General features: G+C 41.7%; 1 protein-coding gene across 2 annotated transcripts in view; it reads left to right on the forward strand.

The window, feature by feature from the left end:
* CLASP1 (cytoplasmic linker associated protein 1) overlaps positions 1 to 21,416 on the forward strand; it is a 1,635,412-nt gene that overhangs the window by 731,236 nt on the left and 882,760 nt on the right. For both annotated transcript variants that reach the window (XM_086957100.1, XM_086957101.1), the window contains exons 14-15: positions 3,548 to 3,618; positions 17,918 to 17,977. In XM_086957100.1, the coding sequence (XP_086813226.1) occupies positions 3,548 to 3,618; positions 17,918 to 17,977 (131 nt within the window). The remainder of the gene's footprint in view (positions 1 to 3,547; positions 3,619 to 17,917; positions 17,978 to 21,416) is intronic.

Here is a 21,416-nt window from a genome sequence, read left to right on the forward strand (position 1 = left end):
GCATGGGATTCACTAAATTTAGCTGCTGAAACATCGAATACCACCTTGTTCTGGGCAACAATTAATTCCCCATTTCTTAAAGCTGACGATACCCCAGAACTAACCTCCACTGTGTCTAGTGAGGGGTGGATAACTCACTTCTCCAACATTTTTGACACGAATAGAACAGTGTTGGTGGTGCCCAAGGGGTGGGATGTGGTGCCGCTTGACATCACTCCCAAGGAAGTAGAACATTGCATCACACTTAGTAAAGGAGGTAAGGCTCAGGGCCCCGATGGGGTACCCATCGATGTATATAAGACTGAACCCAAACTGTGGGGACCCCTGTTAGCATCTGTTTTTAATGCTGCTGTCTGTAGTGATGCACCTGTTACCTGGGGACAATCAATTATTGTACCCATTTACAAAAAAGGTAGCAGGTCAGAGGCCAAAAACTATCGCCCTATATCCCTCCTTGACTCGTCGGTCAAAATCATGAGTCGGGTCATGCTAGTAAGATTGGAGGAATGGGCTGAGCAGGAGGGTATTCTGGCTAATAGCCAATATGGCTTTAGAAGGGGTAGGGGAACTCTCGATCAGTGCATCAATTTGGATCTGCTGATCGGGAAGTACACCGAGGCCAAACAGGGCTCCCTATACCTCTGCTTTGCAGATCTGAGCAGCGCTTTCGATCTAGTGGACCATCCCATTCTGTGGACCACCCTGCTCAATCTAGGTGCCCCAGAGGGTATAGTATTCTTTCTGGCTAGATTATATGATAAACTGCAGACCTGCGTTCGTTTTGGTAAAGGGGGGGAATGTACCCCGAATTTTGACGTCAAGCGGGGAATTAGACAGGGCTGTGTCCTGGCCCCACTTCTTTTCATTTTATTCATTAACGGGATTGATAATGTTTTAAAGAAAGTTATGGCTGATGCCCCCCAGATTCATGGCGACCCTATTCCAGTGTTATTATATGCTGATGACGCTGTTTTACTGTCAAGAACACCAATAGGATTACAGCGTCTAATGGATAGTTTTTCAGCCTTTATTAAAGCAAGGAAACTGGTGATTAACAAAGGGAAAACTGTAATAATGACCTGTGGGGAAAAAAGGAAGTGTCCAAATGCCTTTTTTATTGATAAGGAAAAAGTCCAACATGTGGATACATTTTGCTATCTGGGAATTACCTTTGCAAATGACAGGAAATGGTCCAGTGAATACACCAATATCCGGAATAAAATGGCCAAGAATGCCTATGGTGTTTATAGATTTGCCTCAAAAGTGGGGGAGAGGCGCACCTTAGACATGCTTAAAATTTATCAGGCAAGGTGTGTGTCTATTGCACTATATGGTGCAGGCATATGGGGCTACAGCCGGCATGACAGCTTGCAAATTGAAGAAAATTATTTTTTAAAAAAGCTTCTGTGCCTACCTGTTTCAACCTCTAACGAATTAACCCATCAAGAGCTTAACATCCACTTTTTAGGTGATTTGTTATCCCTTAGGCCTTTGATGGTATGGCGCTCGATCTGGCTCAAGGAAGAGAAGGCCTTTAACAGATCTGTCATTGAGGATTGCCTTTTAATGGACAAATTTTTAGCAATCACATGGATCAAATATGTTGTTGTCTGTTTTTCGGAAATCTATGGGGTTAACATTGTTAATGACCCAACTGCAGCATCCAATATTACTAAGACTGAAATGAAAAATATCTTTCTTGGATTTGCAGATAGAAAGCGTAAATTAGCCTCTGGATCATTATCTACTGTACTGTTTTATAACTCATTTGTTATAGGAGAAGTGTTTCCGTTGTATCTCCTGATGGTAACCAGACAGTCACACAAGTTTGTACTTACAAGGTTGCGGTTCGGGATGGCACATTATTTAGTGGCTCATCCCCAGATTAAGAAACATCCGACAGGACCATGTATGTGTGACTCTACATCTACCCAAAGCACTCAGCACTTTCTTTTGTTCTGTGAACTGTACAGGGAACAGCGTACTATGTTTTTGAAACCTATGTTGAACAAATATGGTATACGTACAGTTAAGGAAGCCATGGGCCTGATTTTAAATTTACCATCAGCAGATATTTGTTTTTATACTGCAACATTTTTAAATAAGTGCATTTATTCCAGGAAAAATATGATTTTTTAATGTACCATATTTATTGTCCTTTTTAAACTTTGTATTCTAATCCCTTTTAATCATGATGTATTTACTGTTTTACCTTGTGCTTTCATGGTCATTCACTTGTACCGAATAAAGCTTCATGAACTGAACTGAACTGAACTGAGTGGTTTTGGACTGTCGGTGCAGGCACTAGGATAGTGGGTCATACAAATAACAATTAAACTGGCAGCATTTGTGGAGAAAATATCGAGAGAGAGAAATTATTATTTGAAATCAGACATTTGTCCTTATTATTTTAGCTGCAGAGGTGAGCCTTGAGAAACTCCAAACAAAATACAACTCATTACTTGCATTTTCATTCATGTACTTAGGTCAGACCTTTTTTTTTTTGTAAATCTTTTTATTGATAAACAGACATCAGCAGTGTAATCACATTTGAGAGGAAGTAGTACATCAGGCTTCATGGGAACAGTAGGTAATACACGTTATACAGAATATATTTTGGAATGTCTAGGGTGAAGGGGGATCTTCATCACTGAAAACAAGGAGAGGTTGACATTTATCTCTTCGGTAGGAATTCCACAATCCCAAAACACGGGTCCATTTCTTGGGACATCCACGTATACCGTTTTTTCCCGGAACATTGCCCAATCAAAGTCTTTTAGGTCAGACCTTTTGCAGTAATACATGTTTACAACTAATGCACTAGGATAGGACTCTACAGGTGAATGATGGCAAGTGCATTGTTTACAGTTCAACATTGAAAAGTTTGTCAAGGAAGTCCAACCTTTATATAATTTTGGGGAGTCGCTATGTGAAATGTTTTTTCAATGTACGTTTCTCCTGTCTTGGTCTATATGGCCAAAAAGCTTAGCAAATAATCAGAAGGAAACAAAAATAGGTTTTCATTGTCACCATTTGAGAGGTTAGATTCAATTTTTATTGGTTGATGTTAATTTTGCATTATGGCCAGAAGAGGTAGAGGCTATGTGTGCAAGGTGCCAAAGTTACAACAGTGATTTCAGTTAACTGAAGCTCCCTTTTATTACGCTTACATTCATATTTAAATTGACTAAAGTCATTAATCCATGACAAAGTGAACTTTAATGGTCTGTTTCCAGTGTTCACACTGATGCTGAAGAAGTAGAGTAATTAACCTCCCTCTTTTCCAGGGAATGAATGAGGAAGAATATTTGGCGTTTTAAAACAGCGAGTGTTGGCAGCATGCTTGTGATGAAATAGCTTAGCAATTTCTCCACAGTGGTCTTGTACAGCTTGTTTGTTGCACGTAGAAGTGTTCTGAGATTTTTGCTTAGCTGTTAAAAACATATGATACCAGAAAAGCAAATGAGAAATTCAGCTAATGAAAAAGAAGAAAGGACAGAACTCCTACACATTTTCTCTAACATGTATTGCCTTTCTTGTTTTACAGCATACACATTTTCCCAGACTAATACCAATCATTACTAGTAACTGTACATCAAAGTCTGTTGCAGTTAGAAGGTAAGTGAACATGTTCAATTTTCCTATGTTCTCGTGAGGTCTTAATTCACTTTTAACAAAATAGTGATATATTAGAATTTGTTTTGCGAAACTGTATGCAATAAGTACGTATTGGATATAAGTGGAAATGTCATTGTGGATGATGTAATCTGTGTTGTCATTTAACTTTCAACTAGTTATTGCGCATAAGAATGTGCTCTTTACATTTCCCAAGGTCTCTCCAGATACTCTTCAAGTCTGGATCAGGGAAGGTTGAACAGGTCCACCCCCATGTGAATAGAATGCAGACATCCCTGTGTTCTATACATTTCTAAAACCTTGGAAAAATGTTTGTGGCTTCGGACAGCTTGTAATCTGGAAAATAGGAAATTGTTGTACTTTTAATCATTTTTCACCATTTGAGATTTATGTAATTTCTGCTTTTTGCAACTTTGATCATAAGTGCTCTTGTGGAGAAAAAACTGGTGTACAATATAGAGCATTAAAAAAAACATGTAAACCATGTCTTGCTGATTATGTTTGACACAGATACTTGTCACTCAGTTTGAAGGCTGCGATTTGCTGTGTGGGTGTTTTTCTCCCTGAAGACTCTTTACAACTCGAAAGGAAAACAAGCCACTTTGGAGTTGGTTATGATTCCAACATTTATTGAGCCATGATTTAAGAGCACAATGAGTTTTGACCCAAATGGATCTTGTTCGCATGTCCATTACGAGGTCAGTGCATCATTTGATGACATTGAAAACAAATAACTAGTAAAGTTGTCAGTGAAAACAAGCAAAGTTTACATAACAACATGAATTGTTAACATCTAACCCATTTCATGATATTCTTTGGTACTGAAGTCCTATATTTAAATATTCCAGTACAATGATTATTTCATTCAATGGGCGATAATACATGTCAGAAAATTGAAAGAACGACTTTAATATTTAATATACATTGAACTTCTGTTTTGATTGAACATTAGAGTCGAAGGGGATTGAGACATTTGGAAAGCAAATGCTTTCTTCAGCTAGCCTAGCCTTGAAGTCAGTCAAAGAAGTCTGTTTATTGGGCCGATATTTACACACTTTGTGAGACATAGCTAGCGAGATCTTGCTGGAAGTCGTGCAAAGGCCTTAGTTCCTCGCTGGCTCAAATCATCCAGGATTGTCAAGTCACAGCCAAATACGTGATTGTTGCTATCCTTGATACTACAGATCGTTTTGGAAGGCTAGTTGGCCGCAGTGTTGTTCTCCGCTGCCATGCATAGATATGCTCCACAGGATTCTCTGGAGACTTGCAGGCTCTTCTCTTGAATATACCTTTTAATGACTCGCACCTATTTGGTGAAAAAGCAGATTCTACCTTGCAACGTTTCAAAGAAAGTAGAGCCACTGCACTGCTCTTTCTGTCGCTTGACCCCTGCCACACAGTTTCCTCACCAGTTTAGGAAATTCTGAGGTTTTTTAGGGGGGCTGGCATATAGCAACATCATTCTCCACAGGCACTGCTTCAGTCACTGCTGTCCTTTTGAGGTGAGGAAAGTTTATCTGGCAGGCAACTTGCCAACTACCAAGGGCATTACTCCTACCTCCTTTCCCCTGTGACAACACCACCAACACACTTTAGCTTACCATTAGTGGCGCACACCTACCCATCACTTTGTCCCAGGGTGGCAACGTTCACGTTCCATTTATGGGTTCTTCAAATAATTCAGCATGGTTATATCCTAATCTTTCTTTCTGCTCAGGGCAATGAAGGCCGGCTCGCCGCAGTCAGTTGTAGACCACCTTGAAATAACTGCGAACCTCCTGACATTATTTGGGGTTCTCATCTGCCTCCTTTGGAGGTTTTCCTTTATTTGATCTGTCCTGAATAGGGTTCAGTTTAGGGCCTTCCGTCTGTTGCAGCAGGTCCAAGACATCCAGGCTATGATCACAATATTTCAGCTTCGTACCTGGAACTCAGTGAGGGCAACTTTTTAGCTTCCTGCAACTTCCTTGATAACTACACTTGGTGGCATATGTGGGTTGTGCAATGGAACTTGAAGTTTTATTGGGCCCAGCACCAACCACAAGGCTTTTCTGTCGCATCAGCAGGGCAGGGTCTTTCTCTCAAATCTCCACAATCTAAACCTCCATGCGTAGGCTTTAAGCACCAGCAAATAACTCCTTTTGGTCTTTCACCCAACACCGTCGATATCATCCTTTACCACCTGATGCCCTACCACAAAGTTCATTGTTGCCAGGCGCTGGTGCAAATTTGTTGCCTGGTGCGACATCCTCAGGACAGACCGGTTACAAACCCAGCTTTCAAATGTTTTATTGTTTGGTTTGTCTTTGACCCATCAAGGCCTTGCATTAAGCTCCATTAAATGTTGTTTTTCGGCCCTACTGGCCTTTTTGCATTTGCTAGACCAACTGTCCTTGTTTAAATCATCTTTTACGAAGAGTTTCATTAAAGGTTTGGTACATGTTCCCTCCCAATCCATTTGTAATGCCAGAGTGGGAACTTAACATGGTCTTGAGCCCATACACTTCTGCTTGTTAAATCTTCTGACTACAAAGACTGTCTTTCTCATTGCAATCACCTCACCTTGTTGCAAGACTATCACTGCACCTGCTTTACACCACATTTTTCCAGACAAATTGGTGCTGAGGATTCAAGTGACCATCTTGCCCAAAGTCGCCTCTCCTCTCTCCTGGAAAAAGAACAGTAGGGTACACCGGCTGGATCCCCTAAAGACCATTAAGTATTTACATTGACTGGATCAAGGACCGTCAGGTGGACGGTCCGCTTTCTGTGGGGTTTCCTGGGGTTAAGAAAGGAAATGCAGTGCAGAAAACAACCCTGTTGAGGTAGATAGTCTTCTGCATTAAGATTTGCTGAACACTGGCCAAAACGCAGCTCTGAAAGATCTGGGAGCTAATTTGAGTAGAGACATGGCTGCTGCCACTGCTTTGGCACATAAAGTGAACGTTCTTGATATCTGCCAGGTTGCGACGTGAGCATCCATGCACAAGTTCATGAAGTACACCTGCTTTGACGAACAGGTCTGACTGGAGGGGTATGGAGGGGTATTATTCCCATTTGGTCATGCAGGCCTTTTTTGGACTGAGCCCACTCCACACACCCTTTAACCTGGGAAGGTACTGCTTCGGTATTCTAAGGTGAGAAGTATCCATCAGAAAAACAAGTTACTTCCCTATAGTAATGCTTTTTCTGGTGTATACTCTAATCACAGATTCCTCACGGACCTTCTTCCTCCCCATTCTGTGAAGTTGCCTCTTTTTAACATCTATAACGGTCCCAAGCTAGGCCATAGGTCTATGCTTCCTACTGTAATGTAATAGGTAAATGCATCCTCTGAGACAGAAAAGTGTTTTCCCATGTCAGTTTTGCTTTACTGTAGTAATGAACTCAACTCTTAGCTTTACACTGTAGTAATACATGTGATTATTAGTACATTTGCTCTAAAAATAAAAGCACAGGTACTCTAAAAAAGATGTATTGTCAGGCCATATTTACTTTCACTGCCATGGCTTAAATTTACATATTAAACGCTTTGGTGCTTTCACTGCACAACATGCAGTAGTATTTAAAAAACATATGTTCGAGACAAGTGAGCGGTAAATCACATGCTGTGCGTAGATCGCCATCTAGTGTTGGGTCTGGATGTTTACACTTTGTTTATCTTCGAATAAGTCTTTCCAGTCTTGAGGATAGGTGACTCCTCCTTTCAGTGATAGTGCGCATGGGCATCGACTCCATCTTCAGATTGTTTTTTTCCGCCATAGGGTTTGGATGTTAGTTGCTGCGCTCCGGTTCGATGCCGTTCCTTCAGTTTTCCCCGGTGCTGAAGACGGTATTGTTTCCGATCACGTACACCATTCTTCGTGTGTTGTATTTAATTATAAAAACCCTCTTTCGATCAGAGAGCTCGTAGTAGGCCGTCTGGCCTACCCGTGTCGGTGCGACTCGCAGTCGATGGAACAAACTCCCTTCAATTTCAGCCCTCTGTGCCACGCGAAGTACTCGCGTACTGACTCACACGGAGTGTGTAACCTGTTCTTGTCTCCTGAGCACAGAGAACTGGACTGCGACGCATACCAGGCTTTCTGCACCAGGAAGACGTTTTGCGACTGTCAGGCTCAACGTCCACACACAACCTCTTCGGACCAGATTCGGATGAAGAAGCCGGCAATGCTATCGGGGCAGAGGAGTAACAGGAACTGATCTCCATTTCCGAGTTCGGCTCCGACCAGGATGAAGGCAATCCCGCATGAACAGCGTACTTTAAGTACAGAATCTCCCTCGCCTCCCATCTCAACCGAAAAAGAAGGCTCCGGACCATTCCGCGACCTCGGGCCCTGGTCGGCCCGAGACCACGCTTCTGACGCCCTGCCTTCGGGCTTGGCACTGGAGCCTGCAAAAAAGATGTCCGGCTCGGCTAAGCCCCACTCTAAATCAGGCACCGAGCCGAAACCTTCAGGATGGAAGCCAAAGTCTGGCTTCGAAGCAAATTACTCTGCATCGAAACATACTTCGGATCCGAAGATACAAACTCTGAAAATGCCGGCATCGAAACCTTTGGCGCTGAAACAGACTGATGTACCGAAGTCAGTAAAAAAGCACTATTTTGACGATCTCCTCGAGAAACTGGATCCAAAACAGAGGGTATTGTATATTAATCCTCAGACTGGACATATTACCACAAAAGTGACTCTAAAAAGGACTGAAGCAGAAGATGAATATCATATTCCTCTGATGAAGAGAACTGTTGTAACTAACCCTTCCCCTCCTCCTCTTCCTCCTACTCTTCCATCACCTCCTTCTCCTCAGTTTCTACCTGTGCCAACTTCACCTGAACATTCACCACCACGTACACCTGACAAATCAGTATGATGGGGATGGCAATGGGGATGGGAATGACAGTGTGGATGGGGATAGGGATGATGATGATATTCAGCCTATACCTAAAGACCAATGGGACGACTACAACACTAACCCTCCCACAGGCACAGATCCTGACTTATACCCAACCAAGCCCTCTCCACCAGACCACAGTGTAGGCTACATTGAATTGTTGGGTAGGGCAGCTAATTACCATAGGGTGCAGCTCCACAAAGAGTCTTTCGAAGAGGATTTCCTCTTTAAAACTCTTAGTAGTGCACAAAAATCATCACACACGTTACCCATGCTCAAAGGGATGATTAGGCATGTAGACGATATCTTTAATGATTCTGTCAGGGCACGTATCCTTACCCCTAGGGTAGATAAAAAATATAAGTCTGCACCATCCAACCCAGTCTACATAAGGGGACAATTACCATTGGACTCATTGGTGGTGTCCAACGCATGCAAAAGGGCCAACTCCCAAACTACAGGAAATGCTCCACCCATGATAAAGAATCTAAGCTTCTTGATGCTTCTAGGAAAAGGGTGGCCTCTCAGGCAGCAAACTTTTGGCGTATATCTAACACATAAGCATTGTTGGCTAGATAAGACACATGGGACGAAATGGAACAATTACTCCAATTTCTACCCCAAGAACATTGAGCTAAAGGTCAAGACCTAGTGAGGGAGGGACAACTTATTTCAAATAATCAAATCCGGTGCTCCCTAGATGCTGCTGACACAGCTGCAAGAGCGGTAAACACCAGTGTCCTGTTAAGAAGGCACGCTTTGCTTCGCATATCTGGGTTCAAACCTCCGGTCCAGACTTCCATACTAAATACACCCTTTGATAAGGAATACCTCTTTGGCCCAGTGGTAGATTATTCACTGGAAAAGATGAAGATAACCAGTGAAGTGGCCAAATCCATGGGTGCCCTTCAGTCAACACAAGGCGTTGTTCCTTTCGGCGCTCATTCCATCAAGCAGGGTCCAAAAATACTTCCTCAGAGACTACATCCACCTAAAAGGGTAATAACCAACCCTCTGGCTCTAAAAATTACTTCAGAGGGGGATACAAAAGAAACAACGGCAAAGGCAGAGGTAGAGGGACAAACACACGTACCACCCCTTCTAACACAAAACAGTGACTTACCTATACTTCATCCCAGTCATTTAACATCTGTCAGGGGAAGACTGTCACATTTCTTACCAACTAGGCAGTCAATAACAGACAAGTGGGTTCTACAGATTATCCGTTCTGGTTACTGGCTGGAGTTCATCAACACTCCTCCAAACATTCCTCCAAAAACACACACACTTTCACAGGACCACCTACACCACCTCAAACAAGAAGGTACAGTCTCTACTTCTAAAAGGAGCTATAGAACCAGTACCGCTACAACACCAAGGGTCGGGCGTGTACTCCTTTTACTTCCTAATACCCAAAAAGGATGGTTCTCTCATACCAGTATTAGATCTCAAGGAACTACATTTTTACATACAGTCAGACCATTTCCACCTGGTAACACTTCAACATTTACTACCTCTTTTGCAAAAGGGCGACTTTCTGTCTACTCTAGACTTAAAGGACACCTACTTTCATATTCCAATCCACCCTGCTCATTGCAAATTTCCCAGGTTTGTGTTAGCGGGTCAACATTACCAGTTCAAGGTACTTCCATTCGGAGTCACCACTGCCCCCAGAGTCTTCACAAAGTTGCTGGCGGTAGTAGTTGCTCATCTGAGAAGACAAAGCATCCATGTCTTCCCATACTTGGATGACTGGCTCATCAAAGTCAACACGTACCAACAATGTCTCAAGCATACGTCCATAACCATACAGTTACTGCATCACACAGGGTTCACAGTTAATGTGCCAAAATCACATCTTCAGCCAGCCAATACTCAGAACTATCTAGGAGCCCCTTTAGATACTCACAAGGCTCTCGTGTTTCCCAACGCAGCCAGAATTTGCAACATTCAGGCTCTAGTTCTCCAGTTTCAACCCAATCAATCACTTCCAGCTCTGGTTTATATGCAACTGCTGGGGATGATGGCATATTGCATCGTGATCGTTCCCCATGCCAGGCTGCATATGCGTCAGTTTCAGGAATGCTTAGCCAGTCAGTGGAACCAGTCACACGATCTATTAACCGTTCGAGTATTGGTAAGAGGCCGTACTCATCGCTCTCTGCAGTGGTGAAACACACAACATTTAGCAAAGGGACGGCCCTTTATAGACACGGATCCACAGATAGTACTTACAGCGGACGCATCCCTAACTGGCTTGGGAGCTCATCTTCAGCAACACACTGTACAAGGCCTGTGGAGCCAACACCAAAAGTTGCTCCACATCAACCTTTTAGAGTTGATGGCAATATTTCTAGCTCTCAAGGCTTTTCAAACCCACCTAGCAGTCAAAACTGTCTTGGCTCGTACCAACAACATGACAGCTATGTATTACATACAAAAACGGGGGAGGGACACACACTCTCCAACTGTCCCACTTAGCCCAAGACATCTGGAGGTGGACAATTCACCACAAATTCTATCTCCTAGCGTAACACCTCCCAGGAGTAAACAACCAGATTGCGGACCTCCTCAGCAGGCAAAGGCACTAAATACATGAATGGAATCTTCACCCTCAAGTTCTCCTCCCATACTTCCAAGTTTGGGAGTCCCTCAGATAGATATGTTTCCCACACACCAAAATGCTAAAGTTTCACCTCCAGGTACCCACACCCATTATCCAAGGACAATGCACTGTGGATGAACTGGTCAGGGATTTTTGCCTTTGCTTTTCCGCCTCTCCCACTCATTCCGTAATGGTTCAGAAGCTCAGCCAAACATCTCTCACACTAATCCTAGTAGCTCCTACATGGCCACGTCAACCTTGGTTCGCAACCCTGTGGAGCTCTAACTTGTCCTGCATCAAAAATTGCATTCTACCTCCAGTCCTACTCACACAGAGCCATGGAGAAATCAGACACCCAAACAACTGAACTTCTCGATCTGGCTTCTGAACTCATAGTTTGGTTATCTGAATCTTCTACCAGACTGTATGAACATCACTAGGAAGGCCAAAAAACCTACCACAAGAGCCTGTTACACAGCTAAATGGAAGTGTTTTGTTATTTATTGCAATAACAATCATATCTACAATCTTGATGCTTCCAGAGAAAACATTATCTTTTATCTGTTATACTTCTAGCAGTCCGCATTGGCTTATAACTCCATCAGACTGCATCTTGCTGCAATATCTGAGTATCTTCTGAATAGATAACATTTGTCGCTCTTTAGAGTGCCTGTAATTGAAGCTTTTATGGAAGGACTAAAACGAGTCCTACCACCAAGACTCCCACCTGCCCCAGTGTGGAATCTTAACATAGTCCTCACAAGATTAATGGGCCCGCCCTTTGAACCCATGCACAAATGTGAACCACAGTTCCTTTCTAGACTAACAGCTTTCCTCATTGTGATCACTTCATTGGGGAGATTGGGTGAACTACAGGCACTAACCATAGAAGAACCTTTTTTCCAACTACACAAAGAGAAAGTGGTTCTGTGTTCCAATCCCTAATTTTTACCTACGGTAGTATCTGCATTTCACATTAATAAGTCGGTAGAATTACCTTTATTCTTCCCTCAACCTGATTCTGTTGCAGAACAAGCTCTACACACCTTAGATGTCAGAAGAGCACTCTTGTATTACATTGAAAGAACAAAATCATTTTGTAAGACCAAACAACTCTTTGTTGCTTTTGCACCACCTCCCAAGGGCAATCCTATCTCTAAATCAAGTATTGCAAGATGGATTAAATGTATTCAAATTTGCTACACAAAAGCGAAGAGGACTTTAACTGTACCCCCTAGAGCACATTCCACTCGCAAGCTAAGGGCCACTATGGCTTTCTTAGGAAACATCCCAGAGAGCTGACATTTGCAAAGCTGCAACATGGTCTACACCGCACACATTCACAAAAGACTATTGTGTAGATGTGTTAGCAAGACAACAAGCTAAGTGGGACAAGCAGTACTTAAAACACTGTTTCTGACAACTCCAACACCTACAGGATAGCTACTACGAAAGTCAGCTAGTGCAGCACACCCATAGCAAATATAAAAGGTCCAAAATAACACCCAATCTATAAGGACCAATTATTGTGATGATTCAATAAACTATTTCCAAAAGTCTTTTGATAATGTAGGGCATTCCAAAGTTCCACACGATAAGATGAGCAATCCACAAAATTCAATATAAACGTTTGTTTCAATAGTCTTCTGACATAAATCCAATATAAAGAACAGCCAACACGTGTTTCGTCTGTACTTTGTGAGTACAATGACTTTCTCAGGGCTAATGGTTGGTACTGATGGTTTCAAAATCCAATAAATAAGATCGCATTGTGGAAACTTTCCATTGAGTTGATATCTTCTCTTCGATCTTATTTATTGGATTTTGGAACCATCAGCACCAACCAGTATAAGAATTGGCTTGGTAGTTTGGTCTGCCCTGTTCCCATGATGCACTGGGCCAGGGTCAGACTAATTTGCATGTAGCCAGGTTCTGAGCTGGGATGGTGCAGTGAGCTAAAAAACGGTGATGGATCAAGCCCTGATCTTTGGACTGGGTAAGAGTGGTCTGCTTAATTCAGGCACTCTGTTCATCACCACCCCCTTTTCTGAATCGTTTTTGTCCACCATAAGCGTGGAAGGGTATACTCAGATGTGAGTCCCTTGCTCATTGCACCATCAGGATTCAAGCAAGCCGGGCCGAAGACGGCTGAAATGCCAGAAACCGGTCCCCGGAAGCTTGTTTCCTTCCCAGTATAAGAATTGGCTTGGTAGTTTGGTCTGCCCTGTTCCCATGATGCACTGGGCCAGGGTCAGACTAATTTGCATGTAGCCAGGTTCTGAGATGGGATGGTGCAGTGAGCTAAAAAACGGTGATGGATCAAGCCCTGATCTTTGGACTGGGTAAGAGTGGTCTGCTTAATTCAGACACTCTGTTCATCACCACCCCCTTTTCTGAATCCTTACTCATAAGCAGGCAAACTCTCAAACAACTGGTGAAGCTCCCCGCCAGACAAAGAGAGTAAATATATAGATGCTGCTGGTAAAAGGGTGGCAGCATAATCAGCCAACCATTGGAGAAGCTCAATTGGGCTCTTGTCAAGGCACACTTGGACGAAGTGGACGAGATAATACTGCACTTCCCAGAAGAACATGAAAAAAGAGCGTACCAAATTGCATTAGAGGGGAAACTTATCCCTAATTCTCATATAAGATATACCCTGGATGCAGCTGGCACAGCTGCCCCGGTTATAACTTCCAGCCTTATACCAAGACGACATGCCTGGCTAAGGGTATATGGCTACTAGCCAGAAATTCAGCAGAACTTATTAGTCCTTCTCTTCGATGGAGAACATCTTTTTGGGCCACCGGTGGTTACTCTCCTAGAAAAGATAAGAAAAATAAAGAAACCGCAAAAGCAATGGGAGCCCTCCAAACACAATCACAACGGAGCTCCTTTACAACCTCTACTGAGACATCCACCTCTTATAATAAAACATAAAATCTAGCATCTTCTCCTAGAGGATACTATAGGGGATCCTATAGAGGAAACAATCATAAAGGCAGAGGTAGAGAAGGTTTTACCAAACCCTCCACCTCCACCACCAAGCCTTTACTTGCCCCAGATCATAGAGCACCTGTCGTGGGAAGACTACAGCAATTCCTTCCCGCATGTGAACATCCAATAAATGGGCGTTGGATATTATTCAACATGGTTATTGTCTGGAGCTTACTCCAACACCCCCAAACATTCCATCTTGCACCCACAGAATTTCAACAGACCATCAAAAACTTATAAAATAGGAAATTCAAGCTCTACTAAGCAAAGGGGCTATAGAACTTGTGCCATTACAGCAACACGGCATAGGGTCTACTCCCTTTACTTCCTTATACCCAATAAGGACAGTACTCCATGACCCATTCTAGACCTCTTAACATCATGTCATACCACTTCTGCAACATGCATGACTGCATTAGATCTAAAGGATGCATTTTGTCACATTCCAGTTCACCCAGTACACAGGTAATACCTTAGGTTTTCTTTTAACGGACAACACTTTAAGTTCAAAGTGCTTCAGTTTGGGGACACCACAGCCCCCAGGGTGTTTACCAAAAGTTTGGCAGTAGTAGAAGCCCACTTGTGCAGAAAAAACATACACACACAACAACCATAAACCTACTACACCAGTTAGACTTTACAGTCAGTGCAGTAAAATCACACATGCACCCTCTCTGAATACAGCCTTATTTAGAGCTATCCTAAATTGTCACACAAGAGGGGCTTACCCAAATGCAGCAAGGATACAAACTTTCAAAACGCTTATTGCACAGTCTCAGCCTCACAAATGGATCTCAGTGAGAACGGTTATGCATCACCTAGGGGCCATGCCATAATGCATAGCCATAGTATCTCATCCCAGACTGATTTTGAGCCCTGTACACCAATGCTTAACGCAACAATGGTCTCAAGCAGAGGGTCAGTTAGAGGAGTTAGCGTAGATCAGCCTTCAAGCTTGCCACTCTCTGTAATGGTGGAACTCCAAAAATCTCTTACAGGGGACAGCCTTTCATAGATCCAATTCCGCAAGCAACCATAATGACAGAAACATCAATGACTGGATGCGGAGCACACTCACTGTTCATGGGTACATGGGCACTGGACACAGTCAATCTCTCCTACATATCAGTCACCTAGAGCTGCTAACTATTCATCTAGCAATAAAAGCATACATTCCTCACCTCATCGGCAAAGCAGTCCTATTCAGAACTTACATGCTGATCACCATGTATTATCTGCAGAAACGAGGGGGACCAGAGCTCCATAGCTGTCTCCCTTAGCACAGAACATCTGGAAGTATGCTCTCCACAACATTCAGTTACTAAGAGAGTACATACCAGGAGTGGACAACGACTTGGCAGATCTACTCAGCAGGACGCTGCAATAAGTCCACAAGTGGGAACTCAACATACACGTCCTACACCCATTCTTACAACCATGAGAACAGCCGGACCTAAACCTATTATTAACACAAAACTCAAAATGCCTTCACTTGCCTTCACTTGCCTCCACGTTTCAACACCCACAATCCAAGGGCGGTGTACTATGGATCAGTTGGTCAGGGATATTTACGTACCCCTTTCCACCTCTCCCCTGCTTCCATTTGTAATTTGCAAACTGAGGCCGACATCACTGACACTCATCCTAGTTGCTCCTACATGGGCCAGGCAACCATGGTTCACAACACTATTAGAGTTATCAGTAGTCCCACATCAAATACTTCCCAACAAACAAGACCTCAGAACCAAGGATAAGGAAGGCACCCTAACCCCCATATCTTTCAATCTGGTTCCTGAGGTTTGGATATCTAAATTTACCCCAAGAATGTATGGATATCATAAAAGAAGCAAAAAGACCCACAATACGGGCATGCTATGCAGCAAAGTGGAAACGCTTTGTTCATTATTGTCACTCAAAGGATATTGATCCACTAAATGCATCACCTCAAAACATTTTCTGCTACCTGCCTCACTTACAAACTGCAGTGTTAGCTTTCAGTTTTATAAAAATACATCTTACTGCACGAGGTGCATACCTTCAAAATCGAGAGAAAAAGTCTATCTAGAATTCCCTTAATTAAGCTCCTTTCTACAATATCTCAAGTCATTCCACGCAGAGCTCCACCCACACCAATGTGGAATCTTAATATTGTGCTACCAAGGTTCATGGGTCCACCATTTGAACCAATACGCACATGCCCACTACAGTTTCTATCATGGAAACTTCCTTTCCTCATTGCAATTACTTCTCTCAGAAGAGCAGGAGAGATTCAAGCATTAACACTGAAAGAACCATTTTTCCTAATACACAATGACAAAGTGGTTTTAAGAAGTAATCCTAAATTCCTACCAAAAGTAGTCTTGCAATATCACATGACTCAGTCCATTGAATTGCCTGTATTTTTTCCTCAACCAGACTCTTGACAGAAAGAGCATTAGATGTTAAAAGAACACTAATGTATTATATTGATAGGACACAGTCTTTTCGGAAAACTCAACTATTTGTGGCATTCTGCTAACCACATAAAGGTAAATCGATTTCTAAATCGGGTATTTCATGTTGGAAAGTAAAATGTATCCAAACCTGCTATGCTAAAGCCAAAATACCCCTCTCTATGCTACCAAAAGCTCAGTCTACACGGAAAAAAGGAGCTTTCATGGCAATTCCAGGTACTATACCAATAGCTGACATATTCAAAGCAGCTGCATGAACTACACCACACGCATTTACAAAACATTACTGTGTACATGTTATGGCACAACAGCAAGCAAATGTCAGCCAAGTGGTACTACTTACATTGTTTCAAACAAATGCACCCACCGCTTACGATGAGAACTGCTTTTTAGTCTGTGCTAAGCATGTGTATCTACAACCACACATGCCTTCAACCGGTAAATATTACTCACCCTGTAATCATCTGTTTGTGGCATGTAGTGCTGTAGATACACATGCGCCCACCCTTCCCCCGGAGACTTGTGTTGGCTGCATTTATCTACATCATACATTACATTGTTTCATGCTCATCTCCATAGGATACACTACCCTTTCCCTCCATCCTCATGCGCCAAGCGGAAAACGATCTAACAAAGGAGTCAAGAACAATGCGCTTTGCAAGCAAGAGGAGTCACTGTACCTTGTGACTCGAAACAACTCCGTCGAAGAAAAACAACTTGCATACTTCTGAGCTCAATACTAGATGGCAGGCTTGTGCTAAGCATGTGAATCTACAGCTCTACATTCCACAAACAGATGCTTACAAGGTAAGTATCATTTATTGTACATACATATATATGTGTGTATGTATGTGTGTGTGTGTACATATATATATATATGTATATATATATGTATTAATATGTTTGTGTTCAACTGTGTGTGTGTTTTAATATATGTATATATTTGTGTTAATATATATATTAGTTATGCAAAGTGAAATCATACACATATAGTTGGTTGTGTAACACATGCGCTCGTAACTAAAATCCATTGCAATAATTGTTGATTGGTCCTTACACCCCTCAAAAGCGAAAGTTGATTATGATAATGGGTTCTTTAAATTGATGGCTTTTGGCCGGTATGTACTGGAGGTCAGTAGGAGAGCATAGTCTTCTGCGCAAGAGCCTGCTAGACCAGGCATTTATTGTTTAAAAGCCTCCTAACACACCAGGACATTTTGTATTTATATATAGAATGTTAAACGTAGTAACCTGGGAAAAAATAGCTCTTCATATTTGCCTAGCTGAAAATCAATTACATTGTTTGTGTTTACTAATCTTTTCTCTTTTACAGGCGCTGTTATGAGTTTTTAGAGTTACTTTTACAAGAATGGCAAACACATTCACTAGAAAGGTAAGGTCTTAAAAAATCCTACCCTTCTACATTTTTTTCTGGTTTCTACTTGCAGCTAGTATTTATTCTGTGAGAAATTAAACTGTTTTAGGGACTGTTTTAATCATATCTGAACAATGTAAACAATAACTTGGTTGTCCATAATGATATTAATTTGATCCCTGATTTCGTTTGTATGGTCATGTGCAGTTTTGCTGACATTAAAGGGAGTTGTTTAGAGTCCCGAGACCTTCTCTTTCCTAGCTTGGAGTATATCTAGGGGTAATCCTTTATGTGCTGTTTTATGGTGGTCTAATTTTTGGTCAGATCTATCATGCTGAAGATTGTTAGGCACATGTATCCTATTGGGTTTGGTTGGAAAATGCTAGTTTATAGACTGGTCTTAGTACTTGAGTTGTTGTGCCTGGTCCTTGAAGATGGGGGTGCAAAATGTGGAAGTATACCATCTCTAGCCAGTTCTTGAGTATGCACTGAGAACCTATGGCTTACAATATTCCTGTGATAGTAGTTTACAGGCAAGAAATGCATACACACTTTGGTGTCTGAACAGGCATTCCATCAATTTGGCCAAACCCAGGTTCTGCTATAGCTCTTCAAAACTTTATCATCTACATATTCTGAGGTTATTCTGAACTGGAAGTCTGGAGCAACAGCTTATGCACTACAGTTGCAAACAATTAGTCCACTATAATGAACTCTGCTGAAGTAGGTGGCTTTACTAATTTGCCTAACAGTCTGTTTGCCATCCCCTCATACATCACCTACAGGTAGATGTTTGTTGGTAATAAGAAACGTTTCCGTTTTTGGAGAGAAGAACATTATGGCAGAGTTTGCTGTGTGATTAATGACTATTGTCATTGGTTGATCCAGATACCTGTAGATTTTACGTCAGATGAAAGAATTCGGTTCAAACCAGAAAATTGAAATTTTCTTAACGTTTCTTTGTTAAATTTGTGGAAAGAATAATTCGATTTTCTCTGGCTTTAGTTTGAGGAAGTTAGTGGTAATCCATTCTGGCAGTGTTTATAAGCAAGTTTTCATGATGTGGATATCTTGGGGAGAATTAGTTTGCAAGTGGATCTGGAGATCATCAGCATAGTGGTGGATTTCAATATCTGTCTCTTCTATTAGATCTTGCAGTAGCTCTTTCTAGACATGTATTAACACAGATGTAAGGATGGATCCTTACCACTGGTGATCTTTGTTGGGTTTGAAGTGGCAGGACCAAGGGTAATCAGTTCTTTGTGGTTGGTGAGGAATGAGGAAAGCAAATTAAGGATTTTTCTATGCAAGCTTAGTGGGATTTGATTATTTTGAGAAAACTTTGGTGGAGGATGATGCCAAAAGCTAATAGGTCGTGGACAAGTAGACATGTGCCACCTTTCTTCTGTTAATAAATGTACGGTGTTGAATATTTTTCTACACAAATATGTGCATATACTCCGTGTGTTTTGGTACAGCAGAACTTGTGGAAGTGGGCTTGATGTGGTTCCAATAGATTGTTGTTGATAGTAAATTAGATTGTCACGTATGAGGATGAAGAAAAATTTGACTATATTTACATGTCAGCCAACACCTAGGATATTGGACTGCCATTTCATCTCTGTTGTGATGTTTAACTAGACTGACAACCTACCTACCAAAAGCTCTTGAAACAGTTTGTTCACATCTTGCTTGATAACATTCCCAAACTCTGCCAGTTTATGAAGCAGTAGCATAGCTCTTTCATTCCCAAACATGTTGGCATTAAACACATGGATTCTGAAAAGATTCGTTTTGACCCTGTGATTGACAACATTCTTATTTGCTATGTACAAGACTCATTTTGCAAGTCAGAAAAAGCTTTTCTGAGTTGTAAAGTGGATTTTGTGACCTATACAGAATTGCAGTTTGAAAGGGGCACGTAAGGGACTTCAAACTGCAATATGTAACCTCAAAGGAGGTGGGAACTGATTTGCAAAGCACAAGGGGTCTTCTTGGAATCCTTTTCCTATTAAGAATCTGTTTCGGAGCCTAGGAGAAGAGGCAGTGGTCCTTTTGAAGTATACTCAAACAGGAAAAATAGGAAACCGTTATTGTTTAAAAGCAGCACTGCTTCCTTTAGGAAACTTTGGCTGCGTTAAAAAAAAAAACACAACAGAAAAAAGGTTTTCCATTAGGGAATGCATAAAGAGGGATGGTTGTCTGCTACTCCTTGCAAGCCACTATCTCAGTGTTTGCAGCCAATCGCAAAAAGTTGCAAATGGCAATCTTGGCAATGAATATTAATGAGGCTGGTCTTTTTGTGACTACCTGCATATGGTGATTTTCCCAATTGACCCAGTAGTACATCATTTGATTTGTAAAAATGCCTGTTCGCAATTTGTGGCCACTTTTTGCTAATGGAATCTTTGTGCATCTGGCCATTGGTGTTTTCCACACCATTTTAAAAATTTCATATCCATCATTTAGCTTGAAAAAGAAACTGCATCTTTATGTATAGTGTAAATTCCTTCCCAGTCAGCCTACAATAATAAGTAGACAAAATTGATTCTCCGCTAGGAATTGATCACTAAGAAAAACATTGCTATCAGTGCTAAACCTATGGTACCCCATCTTCTGCTTTTCTTTTAATGTAATATTTCATGTGAACAACAGCCATATGTTCTCATGTCATATTGAATGCAAGCCTATACCATTTGTGCATAATTATGTTAAAGCCAAGATCTCTGTTAATGGGGTCTATGCTTGCGTTCCAGTCAAATAAAAGTAGTGAGAGTTGTGAATATTTTAGGGAGTCAGAATAAATCCAGCGGGTCTTCATATTCAATACTTTTTGGTTGCATGTACAATGAGGGTCAATAACTTTAACACCAGATTTCCCAGATCATTTGTATTATTGTTCCAGCTTCATTAAACATGCATTGAACACAGTTAATCTTACACCTAAACTTGATAAACCTCGGTCGGTTCCCCAAGAGTTTGCTTCACTGGAGAACTGATTTTCAGATCAACTCAACACAAATTTGTTAACAGCCAAACGCAGAAGATATTTTCTGGAATAATCCTGCAACAGTCTTTTGTTGTACAGATGTCCCTGGATCATAATCAGTCCTTTGGTGATTGGGTGTCATTCCATTTGGAGATACTTCTGTCTGCAAACCTAATTTTGGTTCAATCTTTTGTCTTTCTGTAAACACTATGGAAGACTTCTTTGCTTACCAAGTTTCTCTGATTTTTTTTCTTTGCAAGGATGTACTCATTGGCACTTCATTTTAAGAGGATTCCTCCATGAAGGAGACCAAGTAAGAAATACTGACTTGGAAAGTCACTGGCTCTTAGTTTCAACGACCCCATTGTTAGGAGCTGAGAAGTCTGAACTAGTTGTGTTAGCACTCTACAGCATCATTTGTACATTGATGCATAGTAGGCTGTGCATATCTGCCATAATGAATTTCCC

Source organism: Lissotriton vulgaris, chromosome 2_1, assembly GCF_964263255.1.
Source record: "Lissotriton vulgaris chromosome 2_1, aLisVul1.2, whole genome shotgun sequence".
Taxonomy (NCBI): Eukaryota; Metazoa; Chordata; class Amphibia; order Caudata; family Salamandridae; genus Lissotriton; species Lissotriton vulgaris.